Here is a 19,108-nt window from a genome sequence, read left to right as displayed (position 1 = left end):
GGTCAGAGGAAAGTTGTCAAAGGTCAGAGAAAAGGTTGTTACAAGCCGAAAAAAAAAATGTAAACTGTGCTATGGTTTCTCATGTCTACAAATAAATTTTAAAAATGGTAATATAAGTTAAAATTTTAACCATATTAAGCTGATTTTGTTTTTAAAAAGTCCTGTTTATTTCTCAAGTAAATTATGTATACTTGTTTTAAAAATGTTCTATTTCCTGGTATAAACTTAAGCATGTTAAGCAAAGCAAGTTACGGCCATTTTGCAACTGGTCACATGACTTGACTAGTCGCCATTTTGCTAAAGTTAAAAAAGAATACTTAAACCGCCATCTTGACTAAAGATGACCGCATGGAAATTAGAGGTACCATCTTAAAAACAAGTTTTTCAATTAAGATTTAAAATGTTAATGCTTCTATATATTACAGAAAGACCTTAAGGGAATTTAAATTTCTTTTTAAAACCAGTTTTCAAATGTTTGTTTTTATTAATGTTTGTACTTAAAGAGCTTCAATTTAGAATTATTTCTAAGCAAAGCCTGACAATGTAAAGTTCTTGTTTTATAAAAGATGCTAATCTGTTACAGTTTGTGTTTTCAGAAGTTAAGTTTAGGATGTTGATAGCACACACCTTTAAGCTCAGGGTGTAGATGGCACACGCCTTTAATCCCACCATTCGGGAGGAAGAGGCAGATGGATCTTTATGAGTTCAAGGCCTGCCTGGTCCGGCAGATAGAATTCTAGAACAGGCTCCAAAGTCACAGAAAAACCCTGCCTCAGAAAGAAGTTAAGCTACTGTTTAAGAAATATAAGATAGCTCTATATAGTTTTAAGTTCAGCTGTATTACAGAAGTAAGACTTTACCTAGCCACCTGTGTGCTTCTTGTATGCTTAAGGCAAGTAATTAAAACAGACCTCTAATGCTTCAGAGATCTTCAGAATATGGCATTTAAATTGTTATCTTTAAAGTTTATAATGTCAGACAGACCGCCAGATCCGGACAGTGACCCAAAGTCTCCAAAGAAGATTACGAGGCACCTCAGTTCCTGCACCTGGACCAGTGAGAGAGATGCTCAGATGTGATACCTGCCGCCTGCCAGAACCTGGCCGAGACTGTGGACAAAGCTGCTGGACACTGGAAAATTGATTGTACCCCTTTGCCTAGACAAAACAAGGTCAGTCTTTTCCATGTCCCTCTTCCACAGAGAGGAAAAAAACTCTCACAGTATAGGCCTGGCGAAGATTACTGGTCTTTAAGACACCTGCCTCCAGCGGTAATGGAGAAACTTGGGTATGGACTTGCTTCTGACTGGCTTCTGTCACTTCTTAGTAGATTTGGATAAAATATACCCTTCTCAGATCTCTGAAATATTACTGGTTGTCAGCTTGACAGCATCAGGCAGTCAGATCCACTATAGACTAGTCAGTATGTTAGCTGATAAAATAGTAACTATCTACTGTTCAGGCACAAGCTCAAAGTTTTTAAGTTTATTTTGGTTGTCATCTAAGTACAAACTTAAAGGGCTTTTCATCAGGCCAAAGGCACCTCTGTCCAATCCATACCTGGCTCTCTGGACAGAAGAAAAATGTACATGCTTATAGCCCAAATCTGTAGTTTTTGCTAAATATGTTCCTGCTGTTTAAACAGATATCCAGATATCTGCTTTTTCTACACTGTGGGCTTCAGTAAATAAGTTTTAACCTCTGTTCCTAGTTTAAACATGTCTTAAACAGGTTTCTGCTTCTGGCAGACATCTGAGTATCAGTACTCACTACAGGCTGTTCTAAGTAGACTGCGAGCCCTGGACTTGCTGTGGATGTGAACCAGTTCAGCTGATATGGACACCCCCTGTCTCTGCAACAGTGTCTGCTAACCAGAAGCCCCTAATAAATTCCCCATTGCCTAAATTCCTTTTTGCTTTTGACTAGCATTTCAACCTTCTGGGGTCCCTAACTTCGTCCCAAAGTCAGCAGGAAGCAGTTTGGAAAAGAATTTCGCCGTCCATTTTCCCTGGTTAAAATGCTAAGTCAAAAGGAACTCCCTTGCATGGGGATGACAGTATCTATCACTCCCTGATGGGGATGCTAGAGAGACAGCAATTCCATGATTGGAATTTACAAAAAAGAAAATGGGGGAATGAAGGAACCGGCTTCCCTTTTGGCAGCCATAACAGCCGAACATGTGCTTGCCATATACCTGCCTTGGTCACTTAGAGGTCAGATGCCTGTCTTGTGACAAGGAACCAATCAGAAGTTAGCTGGTGGCGCTATGCTTTACGACCCTGGGTGTGCTTTACGGACAAGCGCACGACAATGACGTAGAGAGCATAGCAACCACCCTGGGAGGGCCTATGAGCCATAACAACCAGTTGACCAATCAACACAGGGCAAGCCCTCCAAGCCTGGAGGCACACCAATCGTGAGCCTGTGCGTACCCCTAGACACTCCCCTTACGCTGCCCTATAAGATCTTTTGGGAGACCCAAGGAGCCGTCTTTTTCTAGCCGTCTGCCATGGCGGGTGGGTGAAAGACCCGAGCTAACATGGGGTTAGTTCGTTAAATTACAATAAAGCCTCGTGCAGTTTGCAGCAAGCTCTCGAATCCGCCTGGTGATTGGGGTGACCGCGAACCTGGCCTGAGACCCCGGATACTTGAGTTTTCGGGGGTCTAACAAACCCTATTAGAAGACAAAGTGGGAAATACCCTTGAATTAATTAATGCAGGAGACTCCTTCCTGAACATTACACCAGTAGCACTGAGATCAACAATTGATAAATGGGACCTCCTGAAACTGAGAAGCTTCTATAAGGCAAAGGAGACAGTCAGCAAGACAAAATGGCAGCCCACAGACTGGGAAAAGTTATTCACCAAGCCCACATCTGACAGAGGACTGATCTCCAAAATATACAAAGAACTCAAGAAGCTAGCCTCCAAAACACCAAATAATCCAATTAAAAAGTAGGGTACAGAACTAAATAGACAATTCTCAATAGAGGAATCTAAAATGGCTGAAAGACACATAAGAAAGTGTTCAACATCCTTAACTATCAGGGAAATGAAAACCACAACTCTGAGATACCATCTTACTCCTGTCAGAATGGCTAAAATCAAAAACACCAATGACAGTTTATGCTGGAGAGGATGTGGAGAAAGGGGAACACTTCTCTACTGCTGCTGGGAGTGCCAACTTGTACAGCCACTTTGGAAATCAGTATAGTGACTCCTCAAGAAAATGGGAATCAGTCTACCACAAGATCCAGCAATTCTACTCTTAGGCATATACCTCAAACAAGCACATTCATACAAAAAGGACAATCTGTTCAATGATGTTCATAGCAGCACTATTTGCAATAGCCAGAAGCTTGAAGCAGCCTAGATGCCCCTCAACTGAAGAATGGATAGAGAAAATGTGGTGCATTTACACAATGGAGTACTACTCAGCAGAAAAAAAACAATGGAATCTTGAAATTTGCAGGAAAATGGATGGAACTCGAAGAAACCATTCTGAGTGATGTAACCCAATCACAAAAAGACAAATATGATATGTACTCACTCATATGTGGATTTTAGACATAGAGTAAATGATTACCAGCCTACAATCCACACTGCCAGAGAGGCTAATAAACAAGGAGGACCCTGAAAGAAACATGCATGGTCCCCTGGAGATGGGGAAAGGGTCAAGATCTCCTGAGCAAATTGAGAGCATGGCAAGAGGGGGCAGGGAGAGAATGAGAAGGCAAGAAGAGGAAGGATGCAGAGGTCATGAGGGAGCAGAAAGGTTGAGTCAGGGGAAGAATTGAAGAAAGGATATTTGATAGGTAGGGTTTTAGTTGGAGGGGGTTAGAGGTGGATGGAAGGGAGAAGGGAACTGGGATTGTCATGTAAAACAATCTTGTTTTTAATTCAAATAAAAAACAATTTAAAAAAATAAATGAAAGAACTTAAATAAGCAGCCAAAAAAAAAAAAAAAAGAACAAACATCACATATGATGGGTACACATTAACTAATTTGACTCCACCTTCCCACTTCCCCTACAGCCTTTTAGGTCACAGGTTCTTTCCTCAAAATGCAAGACCTCCTCTCCTTCAGAGAGTCAGAGACACTCAGATTATAGACTCCTATCACCATTTACTTATCAACCCACCAACCATATGGTATCATAGAACCTAACCCTTTTGTGAAACCTGTAAGAAGGGGCCTCACTCTACCACATGGACCTGAACACTCCTCAGAGCTAATGCCATGCTGTTGTTGGTCCAAGGAATTAATAACTCTTCTAATAATCTCTCCACAAGGACAGTCTTGTGAAGAGACATCATTACCAAAGCATCTTATAGAAGAAAGCATTTAATTCGGGGCTTGCTTACAGTTTCTTAGGGTTAGTCCATGATCATCATGACCTAAGCATGGTGGCAGCCAGGAAGGTATGGCATTGGAGAAGTAGCTGAGAGTTTTATATGCTGATCTTTTGAAGCAGGCAGACAAAAAGAGGGAGACAGGCCTGGTATGGGTTTTTGAAGCCTCAAAGTCCACTCCCATGATGCATTTCCTCCAACAAGGCCAGCACTTCTCCTGAGCCTTCCTAAACAGTCTACTAATTGGGAAATAGACATCAAGTATATGTGCCTATGGGGGCCATTCTTATTCAAGTGTTCTTAGGATACATTAAAACTGTGACATAATATTCACCACTGAATATAAACATACTATTAAGCTATGAAAGCACATGAAAGGAGTTTAATGAAGAAGTTATACACAGTATTATTTCAACAATATGACATTCTATATAGGACAAGACTATGGACATAGTAAAAAGATCAGTGGTAGCCAGAGAGTGTAGGAAAACAAAAATGAACAAGTAAAACACAAAAGAGTTTTAGGGTGATTGATTCATTATTAGACATTTGTGAAATACCAAGAATGTACTCTAACACAAACTATAGACTCTAGGTGACAATGATGTGCAATGATAATTCATCAGTTTTTATAAATATGCCATTCTGGTGTGGAGTGTTGATAACAAGGGAGGCTGTGGGCTAGAGAGATGGCTCAGTGGTTAAGAGCACTGACTGTTCTTCCAGAGGTCCTGAGTTCAATTCCTAGCAACCACATTATGGCTCACAACCAACTTGAATGAGATCTGGTGCCCTCTTTTGGCATGCAGGCAGAAGACTGTATACATAATAAATAAATCTAAAAACAAAACAAAACAAAACAAAACAAGGGAGGCTGTACACATGTGAGACTAAAACTTCTCTAAAAACACAGAATCTATTGTAATAACTAATTTTTATCAGGTTGACTGAACTAAAGGATGATCAGAGAGCTAGTAAAATGTATTTAGGTATAGTTATGAATGTTTCTGAATGTGATCATTATAATTTTGTTGCATGTCTTTTTCTGGAGAGATGTGAACATATATCTATTTATTCCTTTCAATTCAGTGGAAAATATCTTTGTAAGGCATGTTCTTAAGATTTTTAGAATTTTATTGCTGTTTTAAATGTCTCAATTTTCATGCCCACTTTTAGAATTTGGTTCTTCTAAATTTTGTTGTTGTTGTTTGGATAAAGGTTTGTCAATCTCTTATGTTTTAAGATTTGATTTTTTTTGTTTTATTTTCTTTTCTGTTTCATTTCATTAATTGTCCTGACCCAGCATGTCTCAGCTTAACACATGACAGCCATGAGGTTTGGCCTGAGTGGGGGTGTGTGGACCTGGAAACTCCTAGCAACCCAGGGGCGATAAAGACCAAACACAGGCATCTTGTCATCTTTAGAGAGCTCTCAGTTCCATGTTGTAAAACTAGAGTCTTTTCTTTATTTACCATCTTTTTGGCTGTTTCTTAACCATCCTGCCATGGCCATGAGGAGATCACTTCTTTCCTTCTCTTCTCCTCTCTGCTCTATCCCTAACTCCTGTCCTCACTTGTTACTTACACACCTAGGCCCTCTGCCCAAGTGTAGGCCTATTCAGATGCTTAGGCCCATAGAGATGCAAACTAGGAGACATTCCCCACTGAGGTCATGTCATTCAATAGTAAATCAGTTAGCATCCGATATTCAATGCAAACTGGAGCTCCTTGTTCCTGGAACCCCTGGAAATCACTCCCGACAATTAATTTGTGTACTTATCTTTTTCCCCCCCAAACAGGGTTTTTCTGTGTAGCCCTGGCTGTTTGTCCTGGAACTTATCCTGTAGATCCTGTTAGCCTTGAGCTCAGAGATCCACCTGCCTCTGCCTCCTGTAAACTGGGTAATCTGTTAATAAGGTGTGTGCCACCATCTACCTGGCATGTCCTGATCTTAATATTTATCTCTGTCTACTCCTTTTAGGTTTGGCTTGTTTTTGTGTCTCTAAGGCTGTGAGATGCATGGTTAAGTTATTTATTGGAGAGTCACTTTTTTATGTAAGTATTTATAAGTGTGACCTTCTCTCTTAGTGCTGTTTTCATTATTTCCCACAGGTTTCTATTTTCTTTCAACTCTAAGAATTTTAAGTTTTCCTTCTTGATTTCTTCTGTGACATTTTCATCATTTATGATGTCTAGCTTTATTCCACTGTGGTGAGATACAAAGCAAGAAGTTTTTTCAATTTTCTTATATTTTTTGAGACTTACTTTGAGTTTTAATATATGATCTATTTTGAGAAAATTCCGTGGGCTTCTGAGAAGGATATGTGTTTTGTAGTATTTTGATAGAATTCGCTGTAGGTATCTATTAAGTCCATTTGATCTATAATGTCATTTAACTCAGATGTTTCTGTTTGTTTTGTCCAGATGATCTGTCTAAGGGTAAGGGTGGAGTAGGTATTGAAGTCACCCACTATCAGTGTAAACAAACTTAATCTGTGTTTTAGTTTTTTTTTTTTTCTGTTGCTGTGGAAAAAAAAAAAACACTCTAAACTAAAACATCTTAAGAGCGACAAAGTTTATTTTAGTTTGTGGTTCAAGATACAAGTCCATCATGCAAGGAATTCAGAGTGGCAGGAGCTTGAAGCAGCTGATCACATGACAGCTACAATCAGAAGAGAGAAATGAATGCTTACAACATGTTCTTCAATTCCCCCTCCCCATTTATATGACCAGGGATCCCAACAAGGAAATACCATACAGTAGGTGACTCTTCCCACCCCTATTAAAGCAACCAAAATAATGCCTCCCAGGCACGCACACATCTCCCTGATGATCCTGGGTTCAGTCAAGTTGACAATTAATACCAATCATCACAGTCTCTGACTTTATAGCTGGCAGTATTTGTTTTAATGAGATTGAGTGCACCTGTATTTGATACATGTATGTTTATAATTGTAACGTCCCCTTGATGGACCAAAGACAAAAGGTCAGCATAAAGTGACCTTTTGTCTCTCTTTGGAGTAGTTTTTTTTGAAGTCCATTTCAACAGCAAGTCCTGATTGCTTTCTGATTCCATTGGCATGTAATACTTTGCTCTGTCCTCTCCCCTTAAGGTAGTATCTAACTTTGATGGTGGGGTGGGTGTACTTCTTGCAGTCAGAAAAGAGATGCCTCCCGAGTGCTGGGATTAAAGGTGTGCGCCACCAACGCCTGGTTGTTTTATTTTTAAAATAACATTTTATTAAATCTGAAAATTTTATACAGTGATTTTTGATCACATTCACCCCAATTTCTTCCAGATTACCTTAGCCTTCTTACCCACCCAATTTCTTGTTCTCTGTCTCTCACTCACTCTTCCACTCTCTCTCTTTAAATCCATTGAGTGCAGTTTACATTGGTTAACTTTCTTAGGTGTGGGGCCTACCCTTCAGTGTGGTCAATATATCAGAATTTATACCATTAAAGAAAACTGACTCTGCCTTTGCCAGCAGCTGCCAAATATCAATTATCTCCTCAGCTAAGAATGGTACTACATGGCCACTTTATTGAACTTCTTGCTGGACTTTGTTTGACTTGAACTTTCTTATATCCTGTGTATACTGTCACAATCACTGTGAGCCTCTTTGTGTCCATAAAACTCCATTTCCTTGAAGTCATCCACCAGTTTTGGCTCTTACAATCTTTCCACTCTCTCTTCTTTGACTGTCCCTGAACTCCACTCTACATAAAGTCCCTCCCTACTACTTCCAGAGTGTCTCTCTATCATCTTACAGACACCCCATGACTCTCTATGATCATTTTCCATGAACTAGTTGCTAACTTGGCATCCTGACCCAAGGTTGATTTTATTTAATTAACATCAATGCAAACTTGGGGCTCACAGTGTGACTGAATATCCCACAACAGGATTGAGTTTACACTGATCTATGAATATAGCAGTAAGTCATTAGAAGTTTGAATGCTACGCCCATTTAGCAAAATAATAGTAGGTTTTCTCTTAAGGCCTTAGGATATTGACCTTATTAACAGTGTAATATGTTTGCCCCATCTCAAGGGCTGAGCCTTAGATCCAGTCACAAAGTGGATGATCAGTCTCATAACATTCATGCTACTGTTTCCTAATGGGCACATCTTGCCAGACAGGTCATTATTATATATGCAAAGTTCATAGATCCTGATGATTACTTTTCTCCTCCCATATTGTGTAAAGTATCCTCTAGCACTTTGAATGTTATTCAATAGGGATGAAACTTCCACATCAGTGGCTCCTGGATTTCTTCATGTTTATGACTCAAGTATGTGGTGTCTTCAGTAGGTTATTCCTGTCAGGTGATGTAGGGTAACCAATAGCAGTGGAAATAGCCTGTAATGTTTGTGGGGGCCTATGGACTCCATTGGCCAGCAATACTAAAAAACATTCCTATTCCTGGTACTGAGAATTTTTGATAATGTATGGCGTCTGGTTGGTATTTTGTTTGCCTCCCATTACAGTTTAGTTCCATTTAAACTCTTTTCATATATGTATATATTTTAAGATGCTTCTATTTGGGTAGGTTTCCTCAAAAAGGCTTTTAGTGTTAGTTTCCCCTCATTCCCACCTCTATCCTGTCTTCTTTCTCCCACCCCTTTAATGCTTCCTATTCCTATTTCTTCCCCTTATAACATTATATTCTATCTTCCCTTTCTTGAAAGTTTCCTTTATTAGTTTCTTAACTTGTGTGGGTTTTTTAAACAAAACACCCACATCTAAAGCTTTAAAAGTTAATATCCACATGTGAGAGAAAACATGATCTTTGTCTCTTTGAGTCTTCATTACCTCACTCAGTAATAATAAATAATAATAGTATAAATAATAATAATAATAATAATAAATAAAACTGACTATTTCCAGTTTTATTTATTTATTGGCACATTTTATGATTTTCTTCCCCACTCCTTTTTGAGACAAGGATTCTCTGTATAACAGTCCTGGCTGTCCTGGAATTCTCTTTGTAGTCCTGGCTGGCTTTGGACTCTCAGAGATCTGCCTGCCTCTGCCTCCCCCTTTCATCAGGGACTAAAGGCATGCACTACCACCACCCATCTTAATTGCATTTTCTTTTCTTAACACCTAAATAATATTCTAGTATACAAACATATCACATCCATCAGCTGGTAAACATCTAGGCTCATTCTATTTCCTGGAAATTGGGAATAGAGGGACAGTGAATTTTGCTGGGTATAGTAACCCAGGTTGGCACCAATGATCTGTCTGACACTGAAATATGACATTCCAAATCCTTCTCAGTTTAAAAGTTTCTGCTGAGAAATCAGCTGTTACTCTAATGGGTCTGCCTGTACATGTAACTTCATTTTTATCTTCTGCAGCTTTTGATACATTAGCTGCTCTGTTTTGATTCTAATGTGGCATGTGGAGTTTCTTTTCTGATCTTAATTGGCTTGATAGTCCACATGCCTCTTGCACCTGGGTGAACATCTCCATCCTTAGGTTTGCAGATTCCTCTGCTATATTGACAATATTTTCTATGATTTTAGCATGTTATTGTTTTCTTAGCATCCCATAGATCTTCCTACTCTATTTGTATGGTTTCAATAATGTATCTTTGTTCTTGACAGAATTTTCCAATTCTTTTACCTTGTCTTCAGTCCCTATATTGTCTCCCCCCTGCCCCCACTGTGACTATTCTATGGGTGAGGTACTCTCCTGAGCTTGCTATTTGACTTATTGAAGATTTCATTTATAGCATTTCAGTTTTCTCTTCAGTATTTCTATGTTTTTTTATTTTTTATTTTTCGTTTTTCGAGACAGGTTTTCTCTGTGGCTTTGGAGGCTGTCCTGGAACTAGCTCTGGTAGACCAGGCTGGTCTTGAACTCTACCCGCCTCTGCCTCTTGAGTGCTGGGATTAAAGGTGTGTTCCACCAATGCCCGGCTCCAGTATTTCTATGTTTTAAAATTATTTTATTTTAAATCATGTATATAATCTATGTGTCTTTGTGTAGGTATGTGCATATGAGTGCAGGTGCCCATGGAGGTGTCTAAAGTTGGTACTGGGAGCAGAACTTAGGTTCCCTGTAAGAACAGTACATCTCTTAATTGCTGGACCATCTCTCTAGCCCCTAGCATTTCTATCTCTCGACTCAATTCAGTTTTTATATCTTGACATCATTCAGTTCTTTGTGTTTTCTTAGGATTCATTCATGAGTTTATTCATATCCTCTCTGATGTTTTTGAATATGTTTGTAAATATTCTTTTGAATTATTTTGTCTGTCATTTCATTGAAGTCATTCTCCCTGGGGTCAATACTGTGAGACTAGTATATTTTTGGAGGAGACAAGTTGCCTTTGTGTTCATGTTACTTTTGTGTTTGCACTGGGACTTGCACATCTGGAAAAATTTTATTTAAGTCACTTTTCTTATTTCAGTGGGAGAGTTTTAAATGTTCAGGAGAAATTAGTTTGCAGTGGCATTGAAGAGTCATTTCCTCTGTAAGATTAGTGTTCAGAGTACGAGGCTCTAACTCCATTCCATCCAAGAGAGTAGAATTCTATTTGCATTCTATTGCCTAATTACTATCTGGGGTAGACCCATCATGAAAACAGAGTTATAGTTAACTACAAAATCATCAACCATCATCCTACATGGACCAATTGTTTTGGGGTTGACAGTACTGTTTGTATTAATATATCAGATTTGATGGGTATTCATTGAAAGCAAAGTGACGGGGAAAAAAAATCCCACAGTAAGAAAGACTAATGATTGGTATTAAGTTGATAGAAAGCATGGAGAAAATCATAAAATTTAGGGGAATTGCTGTAAAAGCAAGAAAAAGAGATGACAAAAGGGAGTTTGAGCAGAAGGTAATCTGAAAGAGAGAGGCAGAAATATGTTGTAGATAATGCAGAACAATTCTATTTCTCTGGAGTCCATGGAGACTCCCAAACCAGGACAGTCTGTTTTTTGAGAGATGAAAAAGAAAAAGGTAAGCTAGGAAGAGAAAAAAGATATAAGGCAGGACAAGGATGTCATTTAAAACTGACATTGGGTATTAAATTAAAAAGAAATAGTTGTAATGGGGAGAGGGAGTTAGGTGGAGACACAGGACATAAAAATGATCTGGCCTGCTCCAAGTGTGGCTCTCGTGTCTGAGGATGACGCCTCGGGAGTGATGGGTAACGGGTTTTCCTTAACCATTTGTTGTTGAATCAATAAAGTCCACTGAACCTTGAAAAAAAATTATCTGGCCTGGTGGCTTCTAGAGACCCATCTTGCCATGGTAGCTCCTCTATGTGCTGAATTCATCACCTAGCTCCACAGTGCCAAACTCTTTCAGCCTGAAGCCTCAGCATTAAACTACAAGAGCACTACTCCCTCTGCAGGGAACTCTTTGATGGCAGTCTCAGTTCTGGTTCTCTCAAATGAATTTTCAATTTTACAAGATGGGGCTTCCATGAATGGATAAATCTGAAGTTTAAAAAGAAACACATTTGAGCCGGATGGTGGTGGCACATGCCTGTAATCTCAGTACTCAGGAAGCAGAGGCAGGTGGATCTTTGTTGGAGGCCAGCCTGGCCTATAGAGCAAGTTCCAGGACAGCCAGAGCTGTTACACAGAGAAACTCTGTCTAGAAAAAAAATACACATTTGTTTCTCATATCATGGTTGAAGATACGTAGCTGCTCACCTAGCTGAACATGGATGTTTTGTACAAACTGGAGGGCCATGGCTATCTCTGAGAACAGATGGCCCCCTAGTTTCCCTATCATAGAAATCTAGAAAAGCAGATGCTCCCATGGGCAAGTGGGTGAATAATTTATGAACTCATTCACAACCAGCAATTTTTTCCTCCAGATTCTTAAACTAACTTGATGTAGATCAAACAGAAGTGATGCAATCTCTGTAACCCCAGGCCTGGTCTTAACTATTAAAACCAAGCATGTTGCTAAATAAAACTATACCCATTTTACAAACAAGAAAATAACAGCCAGGTGTCTTGAAAGCTTACCATTTTACATCCATTTAGCCACAGCATTGCTCTCATTTAAGTGATATCCAAAGGCTATAGAATAATCACAACTTAAAAATAGAAAGAATCACCAGGCAGGATGACATACACCTTTAATCTCAGTACTCAGGAGGCAAGGCAGAATTTGAGGCCATCCTGATCTACACAGTGAGTTGTAAATCAGCCAAGGATATAGAGTGAGACCCTGTCTCAAAAGAAAAAAAAAAAGTGTATAAATAATCAAGAATAAACAAAGGAGAGAATAGGCAGGCAGGCAGGCAGACAGAATGATCACTAGATGGCACTGTGAGGAGTTTTGAACTCAAGGACAGTTGCCACCAGCTACCTGGCTTGGGGAAGTCTATACTCTGTGTTTTATCCCTTCATCTGTATAATACTGGACTAAAACGACACTCCACCCGTCTCTAATGTTCTACGTGGAAAAATCTGCAAGAGTGGTAAATAATGTCCAGTATCGTTTTTCTCAAGGGAATGGAAATAGTGGAGAAAACCCTGGTGACTCACACAAGGAAATCCACCTAGACTGCTGGAGGCTCAAACAAGCTGAGACCTGATGAGAGCCCCACCAGCTTTTCACATTGCTCTCAAGCCAGCCTGTGCTCAAAGGATTCCTCGCCTTCCCCCAAGGCTTTTTGACTAGGGCCCAATGGTCACTCTGAGAAGTGGAAGGCGGCAAGAGAATGGGACCCCAAAGTCTCTCTCACTCGGGGAGTAACTAGGCACTTCTGCCTCCATGCCACTGCTGGGAAGCTGCCTGAAATCGCTCCCTTCCTTTAAATGGTTTCATATGAACAGGAGAGTAAGTTCTAAACTTGAAGACACTCGGTTCTCCTCTAGCAGCAACCTAACCCACCAATGACAAACCCCACAGCCCCAGGCTGAGAAGACAGACAGCTGAGAGCTGGTGCCCCTTAACCACCAGCGTGGCATTTTAGGTTGAGGCTCAGTTTGGACTGTAGAGGAGGGGTGGGGTGAGACGGATTTTTTGTGGGGAGAAAGCCTTGCATCTAGATTTTTGTGGACTGTCGGCTTCCGGTTATTGCATTGACTTGCTCCATAGAGACACACTTGATTTCGCATAGGCGAGTCCCAGTGGGTGAAAAGGAAGCACTGATGGAATCGGTGACTGGCTTGTTCAGCAAATGAAAAATGGTGCAAGTGCTCATAAATACGGACTTGGGGAAGTTGCTTAATAGTTGCTCACCACCAAGGTTAATGTATTTGCCCAACAGCTAAATGAGGTTAGTACCTCCTGCTTCAGAGTAGGACTCCTAAGAGAAATACGCTTGTGAAACAAAGGAGCCTCACAAGCTCACACAAGTGAGCTGCGGCACGTGGAGGTCAGCGTGGAGCAGTCGGCCACCAAACACAAGCGGAACAGTGGCAGCAGCCCCCGGGTCTGCCATCTAGTTGGCAGATCAAGTGTCTCTGTCCTGCGCGGACGCGAAGAGGAGCATCTCCTTTCGCATTCGCGGACTCCAACCCCGAAGAGGACCAGGCGCGGGGTTTGGCAGACTCGGGCTGGGAGTTGGAACACTGCGGTTGTCTGTCTGCGGATGGCTGGACTGCTCCCTCTCGCCCTTACGCCCTTACTCTCCGCCAGACCGGATCGACTGGTTCCAGAGGCTCACCTAAAGGAATTTGGGTGGCCCTCCCTCTTCACGGAGTACCGAGCCAGTCCTGCGCGATAGCATCAGACTTCACACGCCTCTGGGCAAACGAAAGCCTGGAGAGGAAACCGATACTCGCACAGGCTCCACCCCCGCGCGGCTTCCCTCTAGTAGGCAACCAAACCTCCCACCCCTCAGGAACCACCAAAGAACCAATAGTAAATGTTAGAATTTCAATAAAGCATCTAGAGGCTCTGTCCCACCCCATTCTTCCAATTTCTACCTTCAGGTCTTTTCCCTTTACTCCTCTCCCCCTTTGTCCCACCCCAAACACTCAATAGCAAGCATTTATACAGTCTGAGCATCCCCAACAGGAGTGTCCTCACAAGAAGAAAACGGACTCTTAGCCCCACTCTTCAGAAGATGAGTAGCAGAGACCTAAAGCCACCTAGTCATTTATTTCCTAGGATTCTTGGGAGTGGTCTTTGCTCCTCCTCGTGGTTTAAGAACTGTAAGGAAGGTTTGTCTGTTAATAAGCAAATGGCTGCTCCCATCCCCCTCTACTCCTCCGGCTTGGCTTGAAAGTGGTTCGTTTTAGGAACTACCTTCAAAATCCCAAAGTTTCCATCTCTCACCACCCTCTGCCGAGGACAGAACCCAGGGCCTGCCAGATGGTAGGCACAACATCCCAGCCCTCAGGAAACACCAGAATATCAATAGTCAATGTTAGAATTTAAAATATAAAATCCAAGTATTAGACAAAGGACAACAACACAATGGTATAAATCTGGAGGGAATTTTCACACAGCCCATCTTCAGGTTTGTGCCTTTCCCATATTTTATTAAACTCGAGTTGTTGCTTAAAAAACAGCAGCATTATCAAAGACGCATCTGTACAAACATTTTACAAAGAGAACATTACTAGGATCAGCTCCATCAAGGGCAGGCAGAAGAATAGACGCAGTCCAACAGAGACATCTAAAATGTATTCAGATATTGGAAACGCCTTTCCTCCCGTACAAAAGACGGTGCTTGAAGAACACTTCCCTTCTTTCCAGGAAGGCAGGGAGCAGGCGGATATCAACCCAGGCCAGTAAAAGCATTGCTTCCCCATTTCAACCCATTTAAGTCTTTAAGTGGATTAAAGTCGCTGGGAAACGGTCCGGGGCTGCCTGGCACTTGCTTCTTAACTAAGCCACCTAGCCGGCCTTGGCTTAACTCTCCGGTCAGGTTTCTATTGACCGAACAAGGAATTTCAAAAATGCTTCCTTCAAGACCAAAGGCGAGGAGGTGGCCTGAACTCAGCATCTAGCGCATTTGTTTGTGGATAGAGAAGGAAGAGGTCAGAGCTGGGAGGAAAATTACCTCTTGGCCAAGAATCAACCGGCCAACACATTCTGGTCTGGGGTGATGCACCTGCCGGGCATCTACAAACTGGGTTCGCGTCTCATCTCCCCCAGCTCCTTTAGCTCCACCTTTCTATACTTTCCTGACTTCCTCCGGTTGGTGATCACCAAGACGACCACACCAGCCACTAGCGCCACTACAACCACAGCGATGACAGCGATGAGGCCGGCAGTGAGGCGCTTCATGGAGAACTGGGGGGGCTTCTCATCCAAGTAGTAGATGAGCGTCTGCTCCACGTGCAGGGGCTCCCCACGCACCTGCACATCCAGGCCCCGGCGGCCAGCGAACAGCGACTCGCCTTTGATGTCCCTCTCGAAGTAGTAGGCGGCGTCAGCTATGTCCACGTCTCTCAGCCCCTTTTGCGATGCGTTCTGCCGCAGCTCAATCTGGATGATGGGCTCCTCGTAGTGAATGGCCGACAGAAAGTTGGGACGCAGCTGGTAGCGCTCCTTGAAGAGCCGCCGCAACTCCGAGTCCAGGTCAGAGTGGTTGAAGGCTCGGTCGGTCTGGCGGTGGCGCAACTCAATGAGGATGTGGTGGGTGCGCACCACTTCGTCGCAGCGCAGGTTCAGGTCTCCCTTGTCCGTGCGGCGAACGCCCACCGAGTTTACACACCAGCACACGGAGGTCTGGTTGCACTGGCGTGCCTTGAAGTGACCCTTGTCGTCGCATTCTGGGTCATAGAGGCCGTCGTTATCCAGGATCGCGTGCTCGCTGGGCTTCACCAGGCTGCGACCACTCTTCCGGGAGTTCATGCGCGCCTTGAGCAGCAGGCACTTGGAAGTCAGCGTGGAGCAGTCGACTAACACCTGTGAGCCGATTGCCCGGCACTGGCAGACGCCACCTGGGCCATCTGAGCTGCAGATGGTCATCTTGTTGGTGGGGCACGTGCAGTTGATCTGTGCCACGCATAAGCGGGTCACCACCGCCAGCAGCAGCAGCAGCAGCAGTGGTGCTAACTCCGAGCCCCTAGCCATGGTGGGGTGGAGGGGAGCGGTCTTAACTGACCAGGAAGGAGCCTGAGTTCTGAACGATCAAGCTGGGTAGGACACTGCAGGCAAATGCTGTCAGGCGGCTTCCTCAGGTTCTTATACCCTCCCGAACCTGCAGGACTGGTTAGCCAGTGACTCACCCAGTGGAATCTGGGTGGTACTCCCCATTCCCAGGTCCCACAGAGGAAGCCTCTCGAGATAGGATCAGGCAGGGGAGGCCGCTCCTGCCATCTGCTGACCAAAAGCCCATAGAGGAAACCAGTACTTACCTGGCCCCACCCTGTCCTCGTTATGGCTCAGAACTAGGGCGTCCCACCTCTCCTAGTGCAGTCTCCAGAGTTCCTCCAGAGACTCAGCTCCTGACCTCCATAGTCTTCTCATCCCAGATCCCATAATCAATCCCAACCTCCTCCCTTTCTCTCCGGACTCCTATCTTCAGTGTTTTTCCTTCCCACTTTTCTTGATCAGGACACCTCATTAACATCTTTACACAGTTCTTTCGCTGGTCACCAACATTAGCATGTCCCCATGCCAACATTAGCATGTCCTCATGCCATCCAGGACACAAGCGGGACTGTCTGTAAGTCCTACTCCAGGAGAGACAATGCAGATGGGGGGCGGGGGGAACCCGAAGTCACCAGCCATTGATTTCCTAGGATTCCGGCCTGGGTCTTCTGTTTGGCTACAAAAACTGTAAATGAATACTTATGAAAAACAAAGTGGTGCAGAACCTGAAGACAGGCTAGTGAAACAATTCCATTACTACATCTCCTACAGAATCCAATTGTCCTGGTGTGCCATGGATTAGAAGTTCTATTGAACACACTCGCGTGCCTATACTTGTTAAAGATAACCGAAAAGAAACAAAATTTTGTAGAGTCAGTAAGACCACTAGAGAGATCTTGTACACTTTGATTCTTAGAGAGCAAATTACTGATTTTTCCTTCTCAATAACCAGTGGTGGTAGCTGAAGCACTAAGCATGAGGACAGAATGGAGCCTGTGAGAGTCTGTGCCTCTTTAATGGGATGGGAGGGTGACAATCTCTTAGAATCTAGAGAAAGTCCACCATTCTAAGCTGTGGTAAAATTAACAATAATTAACAAACTATAATTATTCTCAGATCCACCTTCAAAACACATTTTATATATCAGCATTTAATGTGCGCCAGTAGTATACTGTGCAAGGGTGTTGTTTGACTCCTGGAAGCTAGCCAGGCCTCTGCACCATTAATTTTCAAGCAATTCCTGAGGTGGACAGATGCAAACCTATTATTTTGTCTTTATAGGCAGAGGAAGCAGAGACACGAGGGACAAATTCTTACCCAGTAGCACCAGGAGATTGGGGACACACCTCTGATTTCCATCACCACCACCTCTTTAGGTCTACTGAACAACTAGCCTATCCTGTCCAACCTCCACCCACCCAGCCACAGAGAAAGATCTAAAGCACAAATCTGTGTACCTTTTCTCTCCGTTGAGAATACTGTGTGTGTGTGTGTGTGTGTAAGACAGAGACATCTTGGCTCTAAGAGTAAAGGTCACAGTGTCAGCTGCTGTCGTTCTTACTGCCATCATCATTGTATACCTGCCAACTTCCCAGACGTCCACATGTTCTGAGACCTTGGCAGTCATGTACCTGTAACTGGTTCTAGTGTATAATTGTGATTTTTTCTGCTTAATCATGGTTTGCTTTCTGGAAACCTTTCCTGATCCACTCAGGAATATGCCTCTTCTCCGTACTCCCTTGTCTTTTCATCCTAGGGTTAACAAAAAGTATCCTCCCTGGGTTTCTATTGCCCATCTGTAAAATGGGTATATCAGAGGCTCTGTTTCTTAGGTTATCTATTCTGAGACTAAAGCTAAGTAGACAAGACAGTAAATGGTAAAGCTTTGTAGCTCCAAGACAATGTGATATTCCATTAAATGTTATATTCCAATAAAAGCTTGTCTTCTCACTTTTTCCAGTGATTGGATGAGTGGCCATAATCTACTATAACTGGCAAAACCACCTGGTATTCTTTTTCCTTTAAAAGTTTATTTATTCATTTTTTATTTTTATTTTTTTGAGAGTTTCTTTTTTCCTTTTTTATTTAAGTTAGAAACAATCTTATTTTATATATCAATCCCAGTTCCCTCTTCCTGCCATTTTCCGTGTCCCCCACCAACCTCCATCCCATCCCTCTTCTGCTCCATAGAAAGGATGAGGCCTTCTATAGGGTATCATCACAGTCCTGTCACATCATTTGGGGCAGGGCCTAGGCCCTCCCCCATGTGTCTAGGCTGAGAGAGACTATTCTTCTATGGGGAATGGGCTCCCAATGTTTGTGACTTGGGACAGGTAAATATCATCACATCCTGGATTACCACTCCTACCTTAGCCCACCTTCCAGATGCCTAGTTTTCAGGAAGACTAGTACCCTAAGAATTGCATTTAAATTTATATTTACATATGAACATAAATTTTTATTGGCCTTATACCTGTAGAGAGGAGGGATAAATTCTGATGAAGGGTTAACTTTAGGGATTAGGGTCAGGGTTTAGGTTTGGGTTTGTGTTGGGTTAGGATTAGGGTTTGGTTATGATTCCTTAGGTTTAGGGTTGAGTTATGTTTAGTGTTAGCGTTAGAGTTTCTGCTTGGTGGTTAAGATATAGGCTAGGATTAAATATGGTGGTTAGAGTTCAGGTTAGTGTTACAGTTAGGGTTAGGGGTTATATTTAGGGC

General features: G+C 42.5%; 1 protein-coding gene across 1 annotated transcript; it reads right to left on the bottom strand.

The window, feature by feature from the left end:
* Window positions 1–15,413: 15,413 nt before the first annotated feature.
* Window positions 15,414–16,370, bottom strand: Tacstd2 (tumor associated calcium signal transducer 2). The gene has a single exon (XM_035448563.1). It carries the CDS (start codon window positions 16,368–16,370, stop codon window positions 15,414–15,416), a length of 957 nt encoding a protein of 318 aa, XP_035304454.1.
* Window positions 16,371–19,108: the final 2,738 nt, after the last annotated feature.

This window comes from Cricetulus griseus, chromosome 8, assembly GCF_003668045.3.
Source record: "Cricetulus griseus strain 17A/GY chromosome 8, alternate assembly CriGri-PICRH-1.0, whole genome shotgun sequence".
In the NCBI taxonomy this organism is placed as follows: domain Eukaryota; kingdom Metazoa; phylum Chordata; class Mammalia; order Rodentia; family Cricetidae; genus Cricetulus; species Cricetulus griseus.
This window is presented reverse-complemented; position numbering and strand designations above follow the sequence as displayed.